The sequence below is a fragment of the Parambassis ranga genome, chromosome 17, assembly GCF_900634625.1.
Source record: "Parambassis ranga chromosome 17, fParRan2.1, whole genome shotgun sequence".
In the NCBI taxonomy this organism is placed as follows: domain Eukaryota; kingdom Metazoa; phylum Chordata; class Actinopteri; family Ambassidae; genus Parambassis; species Parambassis ranga.
In genome coordinates, this window is record NC_041037.1 from 5,957,281 (window position 1) to 5,969,576 (window position 12,296).

The 12,296-nt window shown below is 42.3% G+C and overlaps 1 protein-coding gene across 1 annotated transcript; it reads left to right on the forward strand.

Moving 5' to 3' along the window:
• The first annotated feature begins 704 nt into the window (after nucleotides 1–704).
• Nucleotides 705–10,238, forward strand: klhl14 (kelch-like family member 14). Its single transcript, XM_028428094.1, has 9 exons — nucleotides 705–790; nucleotides 1,616–2,516; nucleotides 4,050–4,171; nucleotides 7,178–7,267; nucleotides 7,714–7,792; nucleotides 7,934–8,124; nucleotides 8,618–8,776; nucleotides 9,748–9,905; nucleotides 10,098–10,238. Exons 2-9 carry the CDS (start codon nucleotides 1,639–1,641, stop codon nucleotides 10,236–10,238), a joined length of 1,818 nt encoding a protein of 605 aa, XP_028283895.1. The 5' UTR covers nucleotides 705–790; nucleotides 1,616–1,638.
• The last annotated feature ends 2,058 nt before the right edge of the window (nucleotides 10,239–12,296 follow it).

Consider the following 12,296-nt stretch of genomic DNA (forward strand, 5'->3'; position numbering starts at 1 on the left):
TTTGAAGGACTAGCAGGAGCAGAATGAGATGAGGGGTTATTTTGGCGATGGAGATTAAGGCAGGGGCTTTTTGTCATTTGTGCGAGACAAGCCATTCATCCATCCAGTTCACAGCCAAAAAAAGGCTGGTCCCAGAAATTAGCAGTTTCAGCTCAGCAGCAAAGTCGTCGGGCTGTGAAGGCAGAGAGAAATTGACTAATTAGCAATGCGCACTAAAACTTGACGGTTCTCTCTATAACAGCGAGGGAAAGACTCGGTTTTTCTCCCCCTTTCTCTTTTCTTTCTTCCATAGATGTTTGAAATCGCAGTCATTTACGCTCGACAGTTTTTACAATAGCCTTGAGCCATAATTTTGCGAGTCTCTCCAGCATCCATACCCCTGCATGGTCTCTCTCCACCGGCCATGCACGACCGTTTCTCTCCCCAACCGTGGATTTCCTATTACTCTCGTTACGACTCACTGAGCCCCAGGCCCAAGGATAATGATGTGTTGTTTCTTGGTAGCATAATTTGTCACACGTATATTTCTTCTTCTTCTTCTCTTGCAGAAAGCACAGCTCCCTCTCACACACTCACACACTTCTTGTTAATTCAGAAGAACAAATGATCAACGTCAACAAATAACCTGAAAATAGTGACTTTATGAGTTGGAATCAATGGTTATTTTTGAGTCAAGACTTTAAAGGACATTTCTTAAAAAGAAGAACAAAGGAAAATTGAAGTGAGATTATTGGAAAGCCGAAGCTTACTTTCTTCTTTTCCTTTTTTTGGTCGAGAGCTTTGAAGTCAGGTAAGTTTGGCTCCTTCTCAGCAAGCTGCTCACATCATTTAGTTGTGACAGGCGCTTTTACTGAATGTGGTTTACGGCACGCTTGTGTCAAGTTTACACACATTTACGCATACGTAGGAATCGCGTTTGGAAAAACAACAAATATGCATTTTACAGCTAACTTTACCGAAAGCTGCATTTCACGGGATATTTCTCGATACTCACGTCCGCGTAACTCAGGTAGGCTTAAAAAAAACGCATCCGTTTGTGCTGCTGCTGCTGCTGCTGCTGACGGCTCGGAGACAAACTAATTGCTTTTGTATGACTCCGTAAATCTGTGCGATGTGTAATGTCCTCATTGTGTGGGGGGTGTGCAGAGATAAGGCGAATGCTGCATGTTATCCGTTGTCTCTCTTTTCTCCTTATCCGACAACTTCAGCCGCGTTACCGAGGGGGGAAGCACCGCAGCATCTCCGTATCCTCGGTTTGTTTTGACAGCGCCCTTCAAACCTCAGCCTCCATTTAAAAGCTGCTGGTTTTTTTGTGTGTGTGGGGGTCGAGTTAAGAATGAATAAGAGTGGCACGCTGTGGGAACTGCTACGTTTTTGTTTGTTGCTTTACGACCAGAGCTCAAAGTTGAAAGCGTCTGAAGCAGCCGCGTTGTGTTTGGATGGAGATTCTCGCCGGCTGCTCCCCGCTGGATGGACGGGCGATCTGTTCAATAACAACTTAACCGGAGAAACGGATCTGTGTTGTAATAGCTGACTGATATCATCTATAGGCTGCGTGTGTTGTGCAAATAAATGACCTGAGGTAAATGGCTTGCATGGTTTATTTGTTGCCTAGGTGGCGTTCACAGTCAGGAAGTCATGTCCAGATCGGGTGATAGAACATCCACCTTTGACCCAACACACAGTGACACCCTGCTGCACGGGCTCAATCTCTTATGGAGAAAGCAGCTTTTCTGTGATGTGACTCTCACTGCCCAGGGACAGCAGTTCCACTGCCACAAAGCTGTGCTGGCATCCTGCTCCCAGTATTTCAGATCTCTCTTCTCATCCCATAATGTGATCAGCAATGAGGGAAGCAAAGGGGACCAGGGCAGCAGTGGGACACCCTCTTCCTCTCCTGATGACAAACTGGTGACCACCAGCACCAGGCCCATCAATAACCTGGTCCTCCAGGGCTGCTCCTCAATTGGACTACGATTAGTGCTGGAGTACCTGTATACTGCCAACGTGACTCTTTCCCTGGACACAGTGGAAGAGGTGCTGTCAGTCAGCAAGATCCTCAACATCCCCCAGATCACCAAGCTCAGCGTGCAGTTCCTCAATGACCAGATCTCTGTGCAGAACTACAAGCAGATCTGCAAGATTGCAGCACTCCACGGACTGGATGAGACCAAGAAGCTGGCCAACAAGTACCTGGTTGAGGATGTGCTGCTGCTGAACTTTGAGGAGATGTGCGCCATGCTGGATGCTCTGCCACCCCCGGTGGAGTCAGAGCTGGCTCTCTTCCAGATGTCAGTCCTCTGGCTGGAGCATGACCGGGAGACTCGCATGCACTATGCACCGGACCTTATGAAGAGGCTGCGCTTTGCCCTCATACCTGCCCCGGAGCTGGTGGAGAGGGTGCAGTCTGTTGACTTCATGAGGAGTGACCCGGTGTGCCAGAAACTGCTCCTGGATGCCATGAACTACCACCTCATGCCCTTCAGGCAGCACTGCAGGCAGACAATGGCCAGCAGGTGAGGCAGAGACGCAAACACAAACATGAATTCACACACACACACACACACACACACACACACTACAGTGATGTATTGGAGAGGGGTCAGCAGGTGCCTTCCACTAGTTAAATCTAAACAAATTGGCATAGTGATCCACTGCTGGTGCAGTCTGGACCCTGTAGGGGGTCTGTGGTCTTGAGGCCCGGTGCATGGGGAACATGGGAGTGACAGCTGTTCTGATTCCACACCGTATCCAACATTACAATGCTACCTTGTGTTTTACCAAAGAAAAAACACGTCTTCATTCATTCACACATCTGTGTAATTGCACTGTAATCAGTGTCGACAAGATGCAGCAATCTAGATAAAGGTTGTGCATTTGAATCGTCTCATGAATACAAGTTGGAATGCTGCAATGGAATTGTTAGCACAATTACATGGTAACTGAATCACACCTGTGATACAAGTGAACGGGCGTTCTGTTGGTGTGTTGTATCTGGGAAAATATAGCATTCATGTTTCTCAAGGGACAACTGGAGGATGCTTTTTATAGTCAGGTTAGATGCACACAAAAATAGGCCAAGTTGCATGGCTTACTTGCATGTTACTTAAAGGAGGAAGGCAGTAATGAGAGTTTGACAGGAGACAGCACAAGTATTGAAGTATTTTTCATATGAAGAAAAAAAAAACCCAAAAGGTATTGAAACGTGAATCCATGTTCACATATCTACCTCTAGTAATATATTCCCACATATGGACCTAAATGAGCAAAGAATCAGGAATCCTCATAATTAGTTTCACATGCCACTGTTTCTCTCCTCTCAATTAATCACCATTATCTATGTCCAGGGGCTCATTTGCATATGAATAACCCCAAAACACTTCCGAGTGAGCCAGCACACCGAGACGACGGCGATTCACCCGAGCATAAAAAAGTACAAATATGGAAAAAAAAAATAGAGGGAAAAGGTGAATGTGAATATAAAGGCCATCTACTCCTAATGTTTTCACTGCATATTGTGATAAATGTGCTGAATTTGTATTGAAATCCATTAGGAGCCAGATAATGCTCATTAATGCACAGACATAAAGTGTGTACAGCACTGAGGTTATAGATCATATACTAACAGCAGGAAATATCTCACAATTGGCCCAGCAGTGTCACATGAATCACCGTAGCCAATGAAATGGAGACATTGTATAGACAGGTTTATGTCCTCAATTGTGCTTTTAGCCTCCAGCATGGCACCCTGCAGGACCGGGGCTGGCTTCACTGCTAATTGAAAAGATATCTTTAGAGTACAATAACCATTCAATAACACATCAAAAGGGGATACATACAATCTTTGGTAATAATAAGAAAAGTGGCCACATATTGTGTGATTAGTATTATTTTGACATTTATTCTTTATTTGATTTGTTGTTTTTCAGTCATACAGTGAGTGAAACTAAAGGTGCCCATGTTGTGCTTATTTTTGTGTTTTGGATGTTTTATTCCAGGACTGTTTTCTAACACTTGTCCACACACACACACACTTTTTGACATTACAGAATCCGTTCCAATAAGAGGATGCTGTTACTGGTGGGTGGTTTGCCTCCTGGACCTGATCGTCTCCCCAGCAATTTGGTCCAGTACTATGACGACGAGAAAAAGACATGGAAGATCCTCACAAGTGAGTAGCAAAGCCTCCTCTTTTTCTTTTTCTTCTTCCTTTCAACACCTGAGGCATCTTGTGTGGCTTTTATGATGAGAAATAGTTGTTCCTATGGATGACTTTAACACAGGTTAATTTCCACTGGAAAATGAGGGGAAAGGAGTTCCCTAAATCCTTCAGGTAATAATGTATCACTATCACTTTTAATATAAGTTTTTAATCAGAGCGTGACTTCACAGCACTGTGGAGCGTCACGCCCGGTTTCCCTTGTTTTTTGCTGAAATACGCTGGCAGGATGCACGATGAGATTTACTTGATCTATTGTGGCAGAGATGGAACAGTAATGAATGACATCTTTCCTCGACAGCTTTTAAATGTAGCGTTATTAGTCACTCACGCTGATCAATATGTGAGATTGAATTACCCCCATACATGGAATTAGCCTGTTGACCTGATGTTGCTATCGATGTTGGGTTTAAATCAGGTGAGGGGTTACTGAGTGGCCGTTCAAATTGTCAGTTATACTTGGCTGCATGGAAGAAAATAGAAGAAAACAAAAGGTGCTTCTTATAGGTTTTATTTTATTGATTTCATATTATCACGTTGAAAGTAAGTCATCATAATTTCCCAGAAAATGAGATTTTACAAACACCCCCCCTGCTGCTTTCACCTCTGTATAGTGTACTATATAGGCCTACTCCTCTTCCTATTTCTGTCTTCCCTGACCTTTTGAGGATCACCACTATATTGCTGCCATGTTGCAAAGGTCAAAAAATGCAGCTAATGGGAAACCACACTTCCCCTTTGCATCATCATTGCTGGACGTATTGAGTTTTTGTCTTTGTTTTGGTTGAAGTCATATCTCAGCAGCACCTCTCCATCTGTACACATTAGCCACACTGTGGGTCCGTTCATGGTGTCCCCGTGCAGGTCATGATCTCACTTTATGGCTTAAATTTTATTGAATCTGTTTAAAAGTTTTCTGGTTTTGGCTGCAGTCTGATCACCAAAAAGTATCAATGTTTTTGTTTTTCTAAAAAAAGCATGCATACACAACAGCCTGAAGCTCACTGCTGTTTACATTTTCTCATTAAAGTCACACTCATGGGTATAAACTGCAACAAGCAAAAGGTCAATAGGGATTTCCATCATTCAGAACTACAAAAAAAAAGTTAACACTCAAATGGTCCGTGGCCAAGTGGAAGGACAAAACTGCAAAATCATCCCCTTAACACACCAGTGACCATCTGATGTAGCCTCCTCACAATGGATGTGGAATAGAAGATTATTAACATTCAATCATAACTTTTCAATGAGGCGAAACCTGAGAGGGACAGCCTTTGATTAAGACATTCATCAACACAATTTGGGAAGAATCTGATCCCTCTCGTTGTGTCAGATAATATCCACTGCTCGCTGATTCCAGTGTAAAGTTTGCCATCTAGTGTACTCACAGCAGCGTGGACAAACACTAGACAAAGGCAGGCAGGCAGGCAGACACTCAGCCACAGTGCTGGGTTTATTTTTTTCTCCTTCTTCAAACCACCCTGATATTAAAATCAAAGACTTGAACGTGGACTTCATCCACCGCATAAGAACAAAGGAACTCAGCTCAGTGGGATGCATTTGTAATGGTGTTAAAAGGCACATCAGAGCCGGAGCAGCAGTGGTGCATTAGCTGTGGAGTCATTCAACCGACCCCGACTGTGCCTCTATGCAGAGGTTTCTGACTCCCTCTAGTGAGCCCTACAGCTTACTGTAGACTGGAGTGATGGCGTCCATCTCATAGAGGACGTGCTCATCCTGCCCTCTTATGGCTGCCCCCCCCCCCCCCCCCCCCACACACACACACACCCTCCCCTGGGTTAGTGGAAGATTTAGGACAAATAGACAGAGACTAATTTTATACACTTCCTCAGGTGATAATGCACAGTGCAATCCTATTCACTGTACTCCAAGAAGGACAAATACATTTTTTTCTATGTTATTAAAGCCTGCTAATTATTCCAGTGTTCACCTGTATGTCCCTAAATCCTCCTACAGTACTCCAGATACTGACATACTGTAAAGCAGTAATCTCCTTTTCACATGAGATGATTTTTAGTATGAGTACAAGTCACTAGACATCAAATAAAAAGCCGCCCATCCGTGTCCTATATACTGCTGACTGAATGATAATGTAAATAGCATGTAAGGGAATTTGGCAGTCGTATGGTGCTCGTCTTTGAGGTGCACTGGAGGCAGGCAACCTAATCCCCTCGTCTGAGATAAAGCTGTGTTTAGGGTATGTAGTATTAGTTCCTATCTGAGACTTCTCTCCCACAGAGGACCGACACATGTCAGCCCGCTAGAGTGAGATTGCAGGGAGAGGCCAATTGGAAAGAAATGAGATTCAAGGCTGTCTAATTTTGCAGCAACTGTGATCCATCAGGCGGTGGGGAGGTGACAGTGGAAATGACTGATGGAGACAGACAGGTGGGCTTTAACATTTCACTGATTTGTACTCAAAAAGCACCGGGCCCGAGATTTATTGAGTGAACACGATCATGTTCATTATGACTGTCACCTAAGACCATTTCTCTACATCTCAATGGGGTCACTTCAGCAAAAAAGGGAAGATGGAGGAGAGGAGGAGAGCACAAAAACAACATGCTTCATCCACCAGAGGCCCTGCTGCAGCTGTGCACTGTTTATCCTATAATCTACTACAAATTTAACATTTATAAGATGTACTCTGTTATTTAATGGAGAAAATATTGCTGTGGCATACTTAAAGATAAAGTTTACAGTGTTTGAGCACTAAGGGACTGAGTTCTAGTTTAATGAAGATTGAGTCAGAGACACAGGGCTGCAACTAACTAGATAGATAGATAGATAGATAGATAGATAGATAGATAGATAGATAGATAGATAGATAGATAGATAGATAGATAGATAGATAGATAGATAGATAGATAGATAGATAGATAGATAGATCCACAATATATGTTTTTATTCAAACTCTGATTTTTGTGTGTCACATAGTAATGCCTTACAACAGCGCACATCACTGTGTGGTGGAGGTGGAGAACTTCTTGCTGCTGCTGGGTGGAGAGGACCAGTGGAACCCCAACGGTACAGTAACAGCACACACTGCTCTCCAGTGATCACACACACACACACACACACACACAAACACTTCATTGTTTAATTCAACCAGTGAAAGCTCCAATCCAATGTTTAAGGTCAAAACCATCAGGGTTAATGCAACTTTGTAGAGGGTCTCAAGCACTTATCTGAGCCAGACCAGCTCTCAGTGGACAAACAACACTCCAATCAACACTTGTCAATAATTGGCACAGAAAATAACTGTTGTTAACAATGGAATGTTTGTGGTTTAAGAGGACTTATTTTGTAAAGTAGTGCCACCACAGAGCTGCAGTGAGAAGCAAAGACTGTAAATGATCAAAAAATCTGACTGTGTGTTCCTCCGTGAAGTGTCACAGTAGTACAGTATTTAATTATGTGTGTTTACGTAGCTCAGAGACAATTAACAGGCTTGATTTGTGTTTGATTTGCAGGTAAGCACAGCACTAATTTTGTCAGCCGCTATGATCCCAGATTCAACAGCTGGATACAATTACCACCAATGCAGGAGAGGTGAGCTTTCTCTGCAGCACAATATTATTGAGATCACTTCAGGTGTAGCTACATAAAACAGGTGCTCATAACCTGTAAGCATGTGGCCTTTTCCTTACATGAAGACAGACACTGATAGAATGCTGTCCTGTTCCCCCTCAGGAGAGCCAGTTTCTTCGCCTGCCGGCTGGATAAACACCTGTACGTGATTGGTGGGAGGAACGAGTCGGGCTACCTCTCCAGCGTGGAGTCCTACAACCTGGAGACTAATGAGTGGAACTATGTGTCGTCTCTGCCGCAGCCTCTGGCTGCCCACGCAGGAGCTGTACACAATGGCAAGATCTACATATCAGGTGAGAACCTACCACTCCAATTATTCACCACCCTGAGCTCACTTGTTTTCAAAATGATCTGCTGCATTCAGTATACAGTCGACTCACAGATATTTCATTGTTGTTGTCTTATAATAATAAATACCTAAACCATTACACCACAAAGATGCAAAATCCTGTATGTTGTGAAGTTTTAAATATTCTGTATGTGAGAGAAATCCACAGAGACAGTGTAGCCCACAACTAAATACAGAGTGGAGGGTCCTCTGGTGGAGAAACTTAGGAAGCATCCAAGAAAAGTTTCTGATGCTTGAGATGAAATGTTACAGTCTGTAATGTATGAGTTCTGAAAAGGTGCAGTTCCTGTGTGAAGGACAGCAACTTTTCTTCACATTTTACCAGCCTGTCCAAGAGCAGTGAGACACCAGTGTCTGCTGTCTTGAAGACATAAGCCTCGTCCTTCTAGCGTGCGCTGCATTTCGTCTGACACATCGTTGTGTTTACCTTTTTGCAGGAGGAGTGCACAATGGCGAGTATGTGTCCTGGCTCTACTGTTACGACCCTGTAATGGATGTGTGGGCTAGGAAACAGGATATGAACACAAAGCGTGCCATTCATGCCTTGGCTGGAATGAACGACCGTCTGTACGCCATTGGTGGAAACCATCTGAAAGGTAGCCACTCGAGCTTTTCAGGAAATTAACAGAAAACAGGGCAAGACTGCTGCCTTTTTTCTTTCTTCAAAACTCATCATCAACTCAAATCATGTTTTTATTATGAACAGGCAGAGACCTTCATTAGCCTGTGCACCCTATGGTGTCCATTCTCTTTCACTCTTCAGCATAAACGTGAACAAATAAACGTGTGTTTTGTTCAGAAAAAAGGTCCAAATGCTGGCATTTGAATAGGAATCATGAAAAGCTGGGCTCCATTTAAAAGACTGTAAAATGTACATGTTTAATTGGCTCTTCACTGATACATTCAGCTCATGAAAAACTTTCAATCACTGTCACTGAGTCCACATTCAAACATTTTCTAATAGAAGTAAAAACTCTTGTAATGAAAAGGCCCAGAGAGAAATAAAAAACAATTTGGACACGTCAGTATTTGATTAATTTTATTGTGCATTTAATACATAGGGGATAATCATGATGGCATTACACACACAGTGTATTAATTTGGACCTATGAGGGTGACAAGTTTGAGGAGTTGATTTATAGAGGTTTTATTACATGCTTATAGGTGTTTTTGCTAAGTTTCAAGCAATCCAAGAATACAGATATTCCAATGATTTGGCAATCTTAGACTATGACCTCTACACCCAAAGGTGAAGATGGAGGTCAGTGGTCGCTGATGTGGATCACTTTTTGGAGATTCCACAACGAGGGGGATCTGTGTGTCTTCTTGACTATATGTATAAATGTACTGTATAATGTAGGAATATGATGAAGGTAATGAAACATGGTGTTGACCTTACAAACTTATCAATCAGAAATGAGAAGGCTTCTTTGTGCGTATATTGATATTGATCAATATTGACAACTACAAATACAACCATTCAAAGTAAATTACACTCAAATTCTAAAAATGCTAATAATCAAAAAACAACTGCCTTTAATACACTGAATTATCTGTTGTGTCACAGGCTTTTCCCATCTAGACGTCATGTTGGTGGAGTGTTACGACCCAAAAGCTGACCAGTGGAACATCCTGCAGACGCCCATCCTGGAGGGCCGCAGCGGGCCGGGCTGCGCTGTTCTGAATGACAGCATCTTTCTTGTTGGGGGCTACAGCTGGAGCATGGTATTAAACATAGTGCACACTTTTTGTGTCATTGTGAAAAAACAATGCATTTCCAACTTTTTAAAAATACTGAGTGTTTTCAGATGTGAAATTAAACACACACAGTGCACTTAGGGTTTCTTAAAGCAGTTGGAAATCCAAACAGCACTAAAAATGACTGAAGAGAATGTTTTCTTTTTTTTTCCTCCCTAGGGGGCCTATAAGTCTTCAACCATCTGCTACAGCCCAGAGAAAGGAACATGGACAGAGTTGGAGGGAGAGGTGGCGGAGCCTTTGGCGGGCCCGGCCTGCTCCACCGTCATACTGCCCGCCTGCCTTCCTTTTAACAAATGACAACTAATCCAGCCGGGGGGCTGTGAGGGTGAGGCTGAGGAGTGTGATTGGGGGGAGGACCATCAATAAGCAAAACAGTCTCCAACAATTTTGTGACAAACCCTCCAGTCACGATGCAGAGGGTGTGTATAAATTATTTTTTTACAGGTTTGACCGGAGCACTTTCGTTATTCTTTACTGAAGCGTTGAAGAAGAAAAAAAAAATAAAATAATGATAATTGTGTATTTAAATTCATCTGTGTTCCTGGAAATGGTCAGTCCCATGTTTTTCTTTGATTTAAACAGATGGTAAGTGTTTTTGGCTTCTCTTCTATAGCACGCATAGTGATGAGCTGAATTATAGCTTTCAGATCCATTGTATCTTGTATTCAGTAGCAGCATCATTCCAGCAGAATGCAGTGTTGTTTCATCAACGGCTGAAAAAAGTGAGATGAAGTTATAATAGGGCTGGGTGACTTACATTTAACTGTGATGCTCAAAGTGTATGGATAATCTTCATCACCTGGAATTATCCATAGTTTGGTAATTATGCAGCATTGTTGCTGTCATTCTCTGAAAATGAACCTCTGAGCTGCCTTTTTTCTTTCTGTGCATAGACCTGACAGCAGGTTTGCACAGGTCCAGGCTAGAGTCTGACTGATACATCAACCATCTGATTTAACTGATGATGTATCAGTGTTGGGTCGAGATAACTGATAAAATGATATCTGAATTTTTTATTGCACTTTACCACGTTATTCGTAACTGGTCAAATGTGGACTTGAGGTCAGGTTCCTCATCAGATCATATTATAACAATGTGGGGACGCCTTTGGAGTCTGATTTCAGTGCATCATCCTGCTGACTCCTTTACGCCTGCTGTTTTATGTTTGGTTGTGTGTGGATCATAGTTTGGCTCTCATAACAGCATCCATCCAAAATATGACCACCACAGTGTGACTGCAGCCTCATGATGACCATTTAATACCAACTGATGCTGAAGGGGCTCCTCCTTGTTAAAGTACGATTCTCAGGAAGTCTGGCCAAGCATCCATCTGATGTTCAGGCTCTAGTTGTAGCACTCAGCATGCACGCAGGAGAACACTGTAAAAAAAATGACACAGTGAACTTTATGTTGATGTCTCCAGATCACCCAGCCCTAATTTTTAACTTATCTTCATGATATACATCCAGACAGAGGACGTGTGTCTGTCTGACTTGTTGAACTCCTTACAAGTTATTAGCTTGATTCATAAGCCTTGTGGCATATTCAAGCTGCAGCAAAGAAAAGATTAAGGATAACCATGAAGCACTAATTATACAATGATGGTACAATCAAATTGTAATTGCTAGCCGATTTATTTCTGGGTAGCATGTTTGGGTAAACAGACGAACTGATGTAGAGGGCATTTGTGTAGTTTGTTCTCCTGTACAAGTTAATGTTAACGGCCTGTTTGTGAGGCCGCAGAGCATTACCTTGATGAGATTTTAATTGTGAGTGTATGAAAAACTAACAAGCATACAGTGGTCTTTAATGCACTAATGGTGAACTTTTTAATTCAGCAAAGTTCACTAAAATGTAAATGATTTAATGTGCTGTGTTTAAACAAAAATTATCCAGTCTTGTCTAGGTTTATGGGGTTCAGAAACTCGACTCTAAATATTGATGCAGTAATTAAACTCTGTAAAAAGATTGTTGATTTCATTCTTGTACATAATCGCCTGCAGTGAAACATTTTTGTGCACTCAACCTTGGATTTATTCTCAAATCCTGTTATGTCCTTTGCATTTTAGAATATGAAAATAAAATGACTCTTGATGATTAAAACACGGCTTTCACATGTGTAACTTTCAAGAAGGAATATTTGCTTGTAAAGTCCACTGATTTACAAACGTAAAGACGTAAAGACACCCAAATACGCAGTTACTATTCAGCAGTTTGGGGTTCTATAGGGCCAAAATGCTCCATAAAATGATAAAAATCACAACTATCGACTGTTCAAATCCACCTGTTTTTAATGTTATTCTGTGAACAAGTTAATGTTTGTTTTGATCTGTGGTCAACACAAGCTCACAAGGT

Excerpts from the sequence above, each read along its gene's own strand:
- klhl14 (XM_028428094.1), top strand. The coding sequence starts at position 1,639 with ATGTCCAGATCGGGTGATAGAACATCCACCTTTGACCCAACACACAGT. Across the intron at positions 7,268-7,713 it reads GGACCAGTGGAACCCCAACG|GTAAGCACAGCACTAATTTT; the intron begins GTACAGTAACAG and ends TTTGATTTGCAG. Across the intron at positions 8,777-9,747 it reads TGGTGGAAACCATCTGAAAG|GCTTTTCCCATCTAGACGTC; the intron begins GTAGCCACTCGA and ends GTTGTGTCACAG.